Source organism: Lepidochelys olivacea (assembly GCF_965140295.1).
Source record: "Lepidochelys olivacea isolate rLepOli2 genome assembly, chromosome: 6".
Taxonomy (NCBI): domain Eukaryota; kingdom Metazoa; phylum Chordata; order Testudines; family Cheloniidae; genus Lepidochelys; species Lepidochelys olivacea.
In genome coordinates, this window is record NC_140416.1 from 122,580,163 (window position 1) to 122,593,830 (window position 13,668).

General features: G+C 49.5%; 1 protein-coding gene across 5 annotated transcripts in view; it reads right to left on the reverse strand.

Annotated features, from left to right (window-relative positions):
• Positions 1 to 13,668, reverse strand: part of FRMD6 (FERM domain containing 6) — a 117,697-nt gene that overhangs the window by 26,102 nt on the left and 77,927 nt on the right. For all 5 annotated transcript variants that reach the window (XM_084630695.1, XM_084630693.1, XM_084630691.1 and 2 more), the window contains 3 exons: positions 10,300 to 10,379; positions 8,090 to 8,166; positions 5,216 to 5,402 (listed from right to left, as the gene is read on the reverse strand). In XM_084630695.1, the coding sequence (XP_084486821.1) occupies positions 5,216 to 5,402; positions 8,090 to 8,166; positions 10,300 to 10,379 (344 nt within the window). The remainder of the gene's footprint in view (positions 1 to 5,215; positions 5,403 to 8,089; positions 8,167 to 10,299; positions 10,380 to 13,668) is intronic.

A 13,668-nucleotide genomic window follows, 5' to 3' on the forward strand; every position in this document is an offset into this window, starting at 1 on the left:
CCAGTCTCTATTCAAACTCAAGTGAACGGTGTCTAGTTTGCATATTAATTCAAGCTCAGCAGTTTCTGGTTGGAGTCGGTTTTCGAAGCTTTTCTGTCGCAGAATTACCACCCTTAAGTCTTTTACTGAAATGAAGAGCAACGACTTTTCCCCACCCGCGTCTCTCAGCGACCGCGCTCTGGTAACTGCAGCAGGTGATGGTATGACAACATTCTAGGACTGAAATGCGAGTTGCACGTAGACTGTGTCCCTTTAACTTCGCACCTGTTTTCTGGTGCAGGAGAAAGACTGGACCCATCTTGGCATTTGGTTACTTGCACGCCGGCTGGCTTCAGCGGCGGGGAGCGATGTAGAGAAAGCAGAAGAAGATTTGCACTGCCCGCTCCATGGTCGTGCAGGAAGGGGGCTGCCAGAGAAGATGGCTGGGCCAGGAGGTGGGCAGGCTTGAGTGAGATACATTCCTGTAGGCTTCTTTATGTGGAATTTTAAACCCATTAAAAACAAAAATTCAGGTGTGGATTTCCAGTTGGACGGTGTGATCTCATCTGTAGATTATGCTGGTCCTGCAGTACCACTGGGGACTCTCTGCTCTGGATAGAGCTTCCACGGTCGCACAAGTTAGAGACTGAAAACTTCTCCAAGGCAGGGCTGCAGCCTCCTCTGAAGTGTGTCCAGCATGGCTCTCGCCCAATAACGACACCACCACCTATCAGCTAGCCACAATACAGTCCCAGGCTCCACGCGATCAAACACAGCAGCAAATGGACCACTTGCACCTACTGTCAGAGTATGGTCTTAACAGCACCTGCCACGCCCATGTGAAGACAGGGAACTAGCTTTACTGAAGCAAGCGTTCCATGCAGCGTGTTTCAGAGGTGCGGTGGGTACATGCGCTGCCTAACACCTTCAGTGCCCTTCTTTTGGTGGGCAACTCACTGGTGGATTGTCATGGCACACAACATTCCTGTGTCGGGCAAGTAGTGTGAATGTCTCTCTCATGTAACCAGCTGGACATCCTCCTTCGAGCTGGATCTGTAAGTTCCACAGCGGTCACCGGACAGCAATAATTATGAATGAAGCAACCCCAGCATCTCCCTCCCTCTCAATCTCTCACACACACACCCCCCAAAACCTCCCAGGGACCTGAATTTTCTCTTTGGAGAAGGGGAGGAGGATAGCCTTCCCAAGCATTTGCAGACATGGGGACGCAGTCAGTATGTGTCACCCCTTCCTCCCCGCTCTCTGCGCAGCCAGGAACGGGAAGGAGAGGTGAAGCTGCTCATATGCAGCCCCGCAGCTGCAAGGCCTCCTGTGTTTTGTCTCCCGGCCCAGCCTCCACGCCCCACTCACACTGCTGCTTGTGGCTGCTCCGTGCAGGCAGGAGCGCGACCAGGAGCTGCGAGGAGCCGCAGGGGCAGCGATGGGCAGAATGCACGAGGGAAAGACGCGCTCTCTCTGGAAAGCCCAAGAACCACACAAACCCCCCACCCATCAGAGAGCCAGGGCCCCCAACGAGCTGGGGCCAAACGGCCCCACTCAGCACACTGGGCTGCTCCCTCCACCTCTGGACGGCCACACGAGCAGCTGTGCCGAGAGCAGGAGAAGCAGGGACTCAGATCTGGAGCTCTGGCATCCCAGCAATGGCTGGGTGGTGGAGCAAGAACTTGCCAGCTCAGCAGGGGCCCAGCTGACCCCGCAGGGCAATGGGGTGTGTGCGGTAGGCTGACCAGATATCCCGATTTTATAGAGAGAGTCCCGATATTTGAGTCTTTTTCTTATATAGGCTCCTATTACCCCCCACCCCCGTCTCGATTTTTCACACTTGCTGTCTGGTCACCCTAGTGTGCGGGCACAGAGGACCGAGTTTGCACCGTGCCCAAGCGCTCACGCCGAATGTACAACCTGGCTTCGCTATCCCTGCAGCCCATAGCACTCACTATTACTATCCACTCACACTACTCCAGTGCATCCATTGCTGCTCAGGGGTAAACAGGCCCTTGCTTTGGGCTACCTGGGCCAGCTGCATGCTGCGGAGTTCCCATCAGCCCATGGCTTAGTCCACAGGCCTTTCCAGTCTCACTGCTGCGAGCCCTTCCCTCTCTCCGGAAACCTGAGTGCACTGAATGTAGAATCATAGAATATCAGGGTTGGAAGGGACCCCAGAAGGTCATCTAGTCCAACCCCCTGCTCGAAGCAGGACCAATTCCCAGTTAAATCATCCCAGCCAGGGCTTTGTCAAGCCTGACCTTAAAAACCTCTAAGGAAGGAGATTCTACCACCTCCCTAGGTAACGCATTCCAGTGTTTCACCACCCTCTTAGTGAAAAAGTTTTTCCTAATATCCAATCTAAACCTCCCCCACTGCAACTTGAGACCATTACTCCTCGTTCTGTCATCTGCTACCATTGAGAACAGTCTAGAGCCATCCTCTTTGGAACCCCCTTTCAGGTAGTTGAAAGCAGCTATCAAATCCCCCCTCATTCTTCTCTTCTGCAGACTAAACAATCCCAGCTCCCTCAGCCTCTCCTCATAACTCATGTGTTCCAGTCCCCTAATCATTTTTGTTGCCCTTCGCTGGACTCTCTCCAATTTATCCACATCCTTCTTGAAGTGTGGGGCCCAAAACTGGACACAGTACTCCAGATGAGGCCTCACCAATGTCGAATAGAGGGGAACGATCACGTCCCTCGATCTGCTCGCTATGCCGCTACTTATACATCCCAAAATGCCATTGGCCTTCTTGGCAACAAGGGCACACTGCTGACTCATATCCAGCTTCTCGTCCACTGTCACCCCTAGGTCCTTTTCCGCAGAACTGCTGCCTAGCCATTCGGTCCCTAATCTGTAGCTGTGCATTGGGTTCTTCCATCCTAAGTGCAGGACCCTGCACTTATCCTTATTGAATCTCATCAGATTTCTTTTGGCCCAATCCTCCAATTTGTCTAGGTCTTTCTGTATCCTATCCCTCCCCTCCAGCGTATCTACCACTGCTCCCAGTTTAGTGTCATCCGCAAATTTGCTGAGAGTGCAATCCACACCATCCTCCAGATCATTTATGAAGATATTGAATAAAACCGGCCCCAGGACCGACCCTTGGGGTACTCCACTTGATACCGGCTGCCAACTAGATATGGAGCCATTGATCACTACCCGTTGAGCCCGACAATCTAGCCAGCTTTCTACCCACCTTGTAGTGCATTCATCCAGCCCATACTTCCTTAACTTGCTGACAAGAATACTGTGGGAGACCGTGTCAAAAACTTTGCTAAAGTCAAGAAACAATACATCCACTGCTTTCCCTTCATCCACAGAACCAGTAATCTCATCATAAAAGGCGATTAGATTAGTCAGGCATGACCTTCCCTTGGTGAATCCATGCTGGCTGTTCCTGATCACTTTCCTCTCATGCAAGTGCTTCAGGATTGATTCTTTGAGGACCTGCTCCATGATTTTTCCAGGGACTGAGGTGAGGCTGACTGGCCTGTAGTTCCCAGGATCCTCCTTCTTCCCTTTTTTAAAGATTGGCACTACATTAGCCTTTTTCCAGTCATCCAGGACTTCCCCGGTTCGCCACGAGTTTTCAAAGATAATGGCCAATGGCTCTGCAATCACAGCCGCCAATTCCTTCAGCACTCTCGGATGCAACTCGTCCGGCCCCATGGACTTGTGCACGTCCAGCTTTTCTAAATAGTCCCTAACCACCTCTATCTCCACAGAGGGCTGGCCATCTCTTCCCCATTTTGTGATGCCCAGCGCAGCAGTCTGGGAGCTGACCTTCTTAGTGAAAACAGAGGCAAAAAAAGCATTGAGTACATTAGCTTTTTCCACATCTTCTGTCACTAGGTTGCCTCCCTCATTCAGTAAGGGGCCCACACATTCCTTGGCTTTCTTCTTGTTGCCAACATACCTGAAGAAACCCTTCTTGTTACTCTTGACATCTCTGGCTAGCTGCAGCTCCAAGTGCGATTTGGCCCTCCTGATAACATTCCTACATGCCCGAGCAATATTTTTATACTCTTCCCTGGTCATATGTCCAACCTTCCACTTCTTGTAAGCTTCTTTTTTATGTTTAAGATCCGCTAGGATTTCACCATTAAGCCAAGCTGGTCGCCTGCCATATTTACTATTCTTTCGACTCATTGGGATGGTTTGTCCCTGTAACCTCAACAGGGATTCCTTGAAATACAGCCAGCTCTCCTGGACTCCTTTCCCCTTCAAGTTAGTCCCCCAGGGGATCCTGGCCATCCGTTCCCTGAGGGAGTCGACGTCTGCTTTCCTGAAGTCCAGGGTCTGTATCCTGTTACTTACCTTTCTTCCCTGCGTCAGGATCCTGAACTCAACCAACTCATGGTCACTGCCTCCCAGATTCCCATCCACTTTTGCTTCCCCACTAATTCTACCCGGTTTGTGAGCAGCAGGTCAAGAAAAGCGCCCCCCCCTAGTTGGCTCCTCTAGCACTTGCGCCAGGAAATTGTCCCCTACGCTTTCCAAAAACTTCCTGGATTGTCTATGCACCACTGTATTGCTCTCCCAGCAGATATCAGGAAAATTAAAGTCACCCATGAGAATCAGGGCATGCGATCTAGTAGCTTCTGTGAGCTGCCGGAAGAAAGCCTCATCTACCTCATCCCCCTGGTCCGGTGGTCTATAGCAGACTCCCACCACTACATCACTCTTGTTGCACACACTTCTAAACTTAATCCAGAGACACTCAGGTTTTTCTGCAGTTTCGTACCAGAGCTCTAACAGGAAACATGTAACAGGAACATAGGCCAGCCAGGGATCTTCTTGGTCATCAAGCCCCCTGCTACCACAGGCCACCCCGGCACATAATCCCCCATAGGCCTCTTGGGACAACAAACAGCGAGCATTATGGTGAAGGAGAAACACCACAACCCTGATGTCCAAGCACAGCATCTGCATTCAGACCCAATCACGAGCCCATTTGTTTGCCCGGCATGCATTTTCCACTATGCCTGAACATACCCATCTTCCACCACTGCCCTGACGCGGGATCCTGCCACGTGGAACGGATCAGAACAATGCTACTGGCAGCTACCACCACTTGGGTTCCCTCTCGCCTACGAAGCTCCCATTCAGGATATTTCTCGTTCCGATTCACTTCGCGCTCCCTCCGCCTTTGGACACGAGTGGGGGAAGAGGGCGGTCATGCACACGGAAGCTCTCTGCCCGGGGGACAAGGAGACGGCACCTACCCATGCAGGGAAGTAAGCCTCCGGCTCGAAGTACTTCCCATAGTGCTTGTTCCTTTTGAAGTTCCCAAGGTCGGCCTGCAGCGCGAAGGCTGCCAGCAGGAAGTAGGCCTCCTCGCGCAGCACACACTGGGAATGCAGCAGCTCCTTTCTCAGGTGCCAGTAATAATAGTATCTGGCTGCTCGGTCACTGGGGAGAGAAGAGCAGAACCGTGAGCGCATGCACGACAGAATGAACCTGCCCCGCGGACCGTGGGCCCGTGACGCAGACCACACTGCTCAGCAGCACCGTTCCCCCTGCAAAACCAAGTAATTTCCAAACGCTGGGGCGGTGGGTGTCTGGGAGCGCTGGGAAGCCACACGGGGGCCAAATGCGCCTCCGGGCTACGTTCTTCGCTGGCCCCATCTCAGAGCTCCCCACAAGAGGGCGGGGCAGAGTTTCCAGCCTTCAGTACACATCAGAGGCTCTGCCTGTGACTCAGACCCCTGCGAGGCAGCAAGCACGAGGCGCTGGCGTGAAGGAAACTCAAGGGAGGGCATCTGAGGAGAGGGCAACGGGGAGGTGGGGCCCGCCAGTGCAGGGAGGGAGCTGCGACCGGGAGCAGAACTCACAGCTGATTCGGGGGTGCAGAGCAAAGATGCTGAGAAAGGAGGCAGGGGATTGCAGGGAGGAATGGGGGGGGGCAGGACGGCCGCTTATGGGCACTGATGTGGTGGGGACAGCTTGGGGAAGGAGGGAAGGAACTGAAGCTATAGCTAAAGGGCAGCCAGAGGGATCCTGCCTGATTCCCATGTCCCTCTCCAACTTACTCAAAAGTTAGCTGCTCCCCAGACCCCTCTCATCCACTGGTCCAATGGATCTCACACAGCACCCGCCTTCCTCCCGTCCCCATGGTATCTCTGGGTTGGCTGAGTATAGGCAGATCTTGCCTGAGCACAGGACAGTGGGGATCAGGAGGGCACAGGTGCCCTTACATCTGTGCGTGCTGGGCAGGTACAAGAGGAGAGGGAAAGGGGTGTCTGGTGCTGTCAGGTGCTTGTGGCAATGTTAGCTCGGTCTCTGGTTTCTATCTCTCCTTGCAAGGAGGGAGTTGTGCTGTCAGGGGAAGAGGGGCAGGGCCAAGGAGCAGCAATGAGACAGGCTTGTGTGGAGGATGCTCTGCCATGCACCGAGACTGGGGCTGCTTCGGGTCTGAAGGCTGCTTCTGACCGAGCTAGCATCTTTTAATGGCTCTACATTTTACTCTTAATTGTTCAGTGACATTTCCCCCGCACATTATTAAGGAGCTCAGACATGGGACCTCACTCCTGAGGTGGGGGGCAGCGTCGCTCCCTGCCACGGCAGCTGGCGCAGACCCAGTACACAGCGACAGCTGTCAGTCAATATCTCCCTGTTGGGCTCTCCCCATCCCCAGGGCTGGGAGCCGGGGCCTGGATGGGCAGGATCCAGTCGCTGCAAAGGATCAATCAGATGCGGACGCATGGGAGGGACCTATCGGGAAGCAAACCAGTCGGGGCTCTTTCTGGATCTGCAATGTCTGCGCCACAAAAAAAGCTGGACATTGCCTCCTATTTGAAAAATCCACCCGGACAGAGGGGCAAACAAGAGGCAAACTCGGACGTACGGTAACCCTACCCTAGAGAAACTACATGACCACCACGCAATCCCGCCCTAGCAGAGGAAGTCACCACAAAAGAATTCTTAGGTCAGGGTTCTCTGTTATGCACACATCTGTGTTTGTGTGCACTGCCTGAGCAAAGGACAGGGGGTTACCCATCTGTAGCAATACAGTGGAAAGTTCATGTAAACAATACATAACTGAGTCAGGCTCTTAGTCATTGCCCTCTGTTTTCTTCAGTGAACAATTTCTCCCTTTAATTAAAATGGGTATTCCAAGGAGTCTGCAAACCCTAAACACAATCACAGTCGTTCTCTACCTTTATTGTACCTCCAGGACCGAAGCTCGAGCCAGCACCTCTTACGGTTGGCAAATAAAATGTTTGAAAACTGCTCAGCTCTGAGCTGTGCTGGAGACTCTACCATATTTCTAAGCAGTGACGAGCTTCATAGGAGGAACATATTGCAGTTTTAGCTACTGCACATATCTATTGACCTATTCCTGACATCCTTGGGCCACATTCTGATCTCGCAGAGACCCAGACCTTCCCAATGGGTTTATTTACACATCTCAGTAGTCCCAGTGACCAAGGACTTACACTGATAGAAACCCAAATTCTCAAGAGGTAGGGGTTGTGTAGAACTTGCACACACAAATATGCACGCCCAATTGCAGGCACACGTTGGCTAATAGGATAGACGAGGTCTGCCAACAAGCAAAGGGATAGCTGCGGCGATACTAGCTTGCGCGGTTAGAGTAAAATGCAGGGCCAACCATGGGTGCACGACTCCATGCAATTTTGGGATGAGCCATGTCACCCTTCTTTTTGGAAAGTTCGGCTCTATGGCATATATTGTTAATTGAACAAAAGCTGAATTCTGCCTGCTTTTTGCTTTACAGTGGAAAAACACAATACGTTGTAAACCAACCTGCCCAAACTATATCACAAAAGACTCATTGTATCTTGCTAAAGTAAAAAACAAAACAATTTCTCCCTGCTCAGACCAGCCATACAGGAGCACTTTGCTAATGTTAATCTTTATAAGGATAGAAATATGAAATTGATCACGTAAAGGCTAGTTACAAATAATTTTTTTCCCTAGCAATCCGCTGTTACTGGGGGTCTATGACAAAGTTACAATACATGCAATGAACTCTAACCAAGTAGGAATAACCCAAGATATTTTCTATTTTTTTCCATTAACAATAAAGCATTTTTTGGTGCAAAAACGCATTCTTTGTAATATTTTCCCCTTACCTGATCAGTCTGCCATTTTCCACATAATATTGCACTCGAAAGTGGATAATCATCGGGGGACCAAACTGGTCAATGCCCTGCAATAGGGAGAAAATTATTCAGAGTTCCTTCCCCAGAGGATATAAAGAAACCATTGAGAACATAATTTTTTGCAAAGTTTTCTGTGAAATCAGAAAGATAATGCAATCTTTGATGCTCTATATTCTGTTTTCTCAGTGCAAAATTTATCATGACCACCACATCCAGGAAACCAGAGAAGGTGGAATGTAGATCAAAGTCGGGCTGTTTTTCTAAATTGTACATTTTTTATAAAAATGTTTTGAAGTTTTCAAAAGTTTCCATTTTTTGGGAAAACTTCCAAGGGAAAAAATATTTAGCCTGTTGGCTGCTGTTCGATCTATTTTATCCCTTTATTTTTCATGCATCTTTTGCTGAGTTGCCAATTTCATATGGTCAGGTTAGCCACAGGGTAGGATATATCTCAAAATGAGAAAGCTTCAGATTCCGTTTCAAAACGGAAAAGGTTTTGAGTTCAACAGTTACTGGATTTCAAAAATGGGGCAAGGGGAAATTCTGAGAAAAATTCTACAAAAATTTAAGAGAAATAATTCATGTTGTTCTGAAAAAAAGGCAAGATTCCAGTTATGAAATTTTCAAAAATTCTGTAAATTAAAAAAAAAAGACATTTCCAGCAGCTATAAGGGGAAGGGGGGACAGACGCCATTGTTGTGTTTGGAGTTTGTTATTTTAATGCATTTTTTCCTGTTCTCTACAACTGTCATAAATATAAGGGAAGGGTAACAAACTTCCTGTATACAGTACTATAAAATCCCTCCTGGCCAGAGGCACAAAATCCTTTTACCTGTAAAGAGTTAAGAAGCTCAGGTAACCTGGCTGGCACCTGACCAAAAGGACCAATAAGGGGACAAGCTACTTTCAAAAGGGGGGTGGGGGAGGAAAGGTGTTAGTCTGTCTGTTCTGTGTGCTTGCCAGACACAGATCAAGGAAGCAAGCAATCCATCTCCATTAGAATGAGTAAATACTAGCAAGGGAATGCATTAGCTTATTTTTGTTTTGGCTTGTGATTTTCTCTGTGTTGAGAGGAAGGTTTATTCCTGGTTTTCTTTTTGTAACTTTAAAGTTTGGCCCAGAGGGAAATCCTCTGTGTTTTTGAATCTGATTGCCCTGTAAGATTATCTTCCATTCTAATTTTACAGAGGTGCTTCTTTTACCTTTTTTCTTTATAATAAAGTTCTGTTTCTTTTAGAATCTGATTGGGGTTTTTTTTTTTTTTTTTAAGTGTCCTAAAAAAACCCAAGGTTGGTCTGTGCTCATCTTGTTTATTCTCAAGCCTCCCCAGGAAAGGGGGTGTGGGGGCTTGGGGCGATATAAGGGGGAGTAGGAACTCCAAGTGGTCCTTTCCCTGAGTTTGTCTAAATCACTTGGTGGTGGCAGCATTACCTAATCCAAGGTACAAGGGAGAATTTGTGCCTTGGGGAGTTTTTAACCTAAGCTGGTAGAAATAAGCGTAGGGGGTCTTTCATGCGGGTCCCCACGTCTGTACCCTAGAGTTCAGAGTGGGGAGGGAATCCTGACAACAACCTACAAGAGATGCCGTAGAATATGTCTAGGTTGGAACTTTTCTGCAGAGATTCAACTCACACTCACCCCCATTGCTTTCCTTTTGGGGACCTCTTGTCTCTCATTACAAGAAACCATCCCCTAACCATTCTTGTCTGACGTCTCCTACCCCAGAGCTTGGTATATGGGTTGACTAGCTTTGACAGATCTGCCAGTTATCATGAGGGTTAATGCTCTGGGATCCTAATGTAGTTCCCAAATGTTCCCTAATTTAGCCTCCCAGACATCCTGCAATCCAGCAGTATTCAATTGCCATCTAGGTAATCTTTATTTTCTCAAGCTTTTCATTTATAAATCACTTAACAATTGAGAATTTCAGATCCCCTCTTGTTTTGCAGGTAGACAGGCCACGCATGAAGAAGTCTTTTTGAGCAGCCCTATGCCACTCTCATCAGTAACAGTTGATTCGTTTTTAATTAATTTTGCATGCTTCAAGTTTTCCTCTTCGTCTTATAAATTATGCACCCTTCAAACCTTCCCCTAAGGTATAACGGCTCCAGCTAGGTGAAACATGGAATCTGTAGAGAGGAAATAACTGGCCCCTCTCAACCCAACTCTTACGGTCATACCTTGCTAGCTTCTTTCTTCCATTCCTTTGGGCAGTATTTGTAGAGTTTCTGTGATAACTCCATATACACATGTTCATTGTCTGCATTAGAAAGAGTGGAGATAAGAAAGGAGAAAGCAAATGGTTCCCCAAGATTTCTTTTAAAAAACGTACTATAAAAATTTCACACCCACAGTTATGCAAGCTCCCAAATACATTTCAAAAGAAGAAAATGCAGCATTATTTAAACACTCTCCAGCGTAAACAACACATCCACATATTTCCTGTGGAAAAGTATCAGATCTTCATCCATGGCATTGGTGAGTATTCTTGATCCTCACCTTTCTCATACCCTAGAGCAGGGGTCGGCAACCTTTTAGAAGTGGTGTGCCAAGTCTTCATTTATTCACTTTAATTTAAGGTTTCGCGTGCCAGTCATACATTTTAACATTTTTTAGAAGGTCTCTCTCTATAAGTCTCTATATTATATAACTAAACTATTGTTGTATGTAAACAAGGTTTTCAAAATGTTTAAGAAGCTTCATTTAAAATTAAATTAAAATGCTGATCTTACACCGCCGGCCCGCTCAGCCCGGTGCCAGTCTGGGGTCCCAGCCCTGTCCACATACCCAGCCCTGTCCACATAGAGTAGGTACCTACCTTCTCCCTGGTTCTGGCCCATTCTCTTCTTCTCTCTGCACTGAGATGAAGGTGGGAGTGCACTGAGAACAGGGCTGGGGGTGAAGGAGCAGGGTGGGGATTGGGGTGCAGGGTCTGGCCAGGAGCTAGAAAGAGGGAGGGGGCTCAGGGTTGGGGTAGGAGGTTTGGGTGTGGAGCGCTTACCTGGGCAGCTCCCATTTGGTGTGAGGGGTGCAAGTGGGAATGTGTGGGGGGGTGTGCAGGAGCGCCCGTTTGGTGCTCAGGGTGGGGGTGAGGATGTGGATGTGGGGGTGCAAGAGTCAGGTCATGGGGTGTGGGGGGCTGGGTACGTGTGGGGGGTGCAGGAGTCAGGGCAGGGTGTGTGTGAGGAGGGTGCAGGAGTCAGGGCACGGGGCTGGGAGTGAGAGAGGTGCAGGTGTCAGGGCAGAGGGCTGGGGGTATGTGAAGGGGGTGTGGGGTCAGGGCAGAGGGCTGGGATCGGTTGCAGGGAGGGAGAGAAGGAGGGGCAGGAAGCCTGCACGCTGGGGGGAAGAGACGGGGAGGGGAAGCTTGCCTGCCCTGCAAGGAGAGAGTGGTGGGCAGGGGCGGAGAAGAGTGGGCCGGGCGGGGCCGGATTTTTAATTGCACGCTGCTGTCCCCGGTAGACAGCAGCGCACCATTAAAAATTGGCTCGTGTGCCATAGGTTGCCAACCCCTGCCCTAGAGGTCCTAGAAGCTTCTTTCTGGATTCCTTGCAAGAGCCAGCCCTCACAGGTAGAAGCCAGTGACTATGCAGTGTGGCAGCATGTTCTTGCTTTCTATAGAACTACAGCACTATAAAATATTTATTGTGCTTACTCTTATTAAAAGGGACAGTAACATCTTTGGTGCTTTGTTCAGCCCCACTGTTTGGGGTCTCTGAGGGTATGTCCACACTGCAAGTAAAAACCTGCAGCTGACCTGGGCTAGCTGACTCAGGCTTGCGGGGCTTGGGCTAAGGGGCTGTTTATTTGGAGTGTATACCCAATGCACAGCTACAGACTAGGGACCGAATGGCTAGGCAGCAGTTCTGCGGAAAAGGACCTAGGGGTGACAGTGGACGAGAAGCTGGATATGAGTCAACAGTGTGCCCTTGTTGCCAAGAAGGCCAATGGCATTTTGGGATGTATAAGTAGGGGCATAGCGAGCAGATCGAGGGACGTGATCGTTCCCCTCTATTCGACATTGGTGAGGCCTCATCTGGAGTACTGTGTCCAGTTTTGGGCCCCACACTTCAAGAAGGATGTGGATAAATTGGAGAGAGTCCAGCGAAGGGCAACAAAAATGATTAGGGGACTGGAACACATGAGTTATGAGGAGAGGCTGAGGGAGCTGGGATTGTTTAGCCTGCAGAAGAGAAGAATGAGGGGGGATTTGATAGCTGCTTTCAACTACCTGAAAGGGGGTTCCAAAGAGGATGGCTCTAGACTGTTCTCAATGGTAGCAGATGACAGAACGAGGAGTAATGGTCTCAAGTTGCAGTGGGGAAGGTTTAGATTGGATATTAGGAAAAACTTTTTCACTAAGAGGGTGGTGAAACACTGGAATGCGTTACCTAGGGAGGTGGTAGAATCTCCTTCCTTAGAGGTTTTTAAGGTCAGGCTTGACAAAGCCCTGGCTGGGATGATTTAACTGGGAATTGGTCCTGCTTTGAGCAGGGGGTTGGACTAGATGACCTTCTGGGGTCCCTTCCAACCCTGATATTCTATGATTCTATGATTCGGGCTTAAATTGCAGCATAGGCTCTGGGACTGTGGGAGGGTCCCAGAGCCCGGAACGTCTATACCACAATTCAACAGCCCCTTAGCCTGGGGCCAGCTGGCATGAGCTAACCACAGGTGTATAACTGCAGTATACTATAGACATACCCAGAGTGGTTAATGCTCCCTGACAGCGAGGGCCAGAGCTGAGCTGAGCTAAGCAGGGAGATGTGTTACAGGAAAGTCACTTGCTAGGCGAACTCAAGAGCCGCAAACAGAGGCGGCTAACAGGAGAGTTTTGGAGGGAGTGTGAGAGGCTCTTTTTCCAGGTTCAGCTGTATTTGCTATTTCAAGATGGCCAGCCATGGAACAATGGTGGTGACCTGCAATGGATGTCCCATGTTTTCTTTCCTGCCTGAAGCCAGAAGGGATTATCTGTGCCTGAAGTACAAGCTAGTGGCTGTGCTGGAGAAAAGGATTCTTGGATTGGAGGAGCAAGTAGAGACAAGGAGGAGTTCCTAGACAGCCCAGTTCAGGAAACACCAGCACCCCAGGTTCAAAGAGGAAAGGAGCCGGCCACCAAGGAGTTGGAGAGGGAGGACGTCAGAGAGGTGACCTGGGAGTTTGCAACCACCAGAAACAAGAGGTCATGGCAGAATCTGAAGTGGCTGGAGATAGATGAGGAAGGACAGCCTGTGGCTTCCAGGGAGATGACGACCAGGAGGAATTACACAGAGCTAGAAGTTTCCAATCGATACCAGGTCCTCAACGTGAAATCTGTGGAAGAAACCTCTCAAGATCCAGCTGGTCCAAGGGAAAGGAGGGATGTACAGGGCACACCTGGGGCTGGCAGCTTGGCCCAACCTGTAAGAATATTAAACTTGCCCAAAAAGATCTCCAACTATCCAAGGGAGACAGACAATCCTTGTTGGGAGTTCAGTACTCAGAAGAATCTAAAGAACATTCGTCAAGAGACAGGCGGACAACAGGGTGGCGTGCTGCTTTCCCAGAGC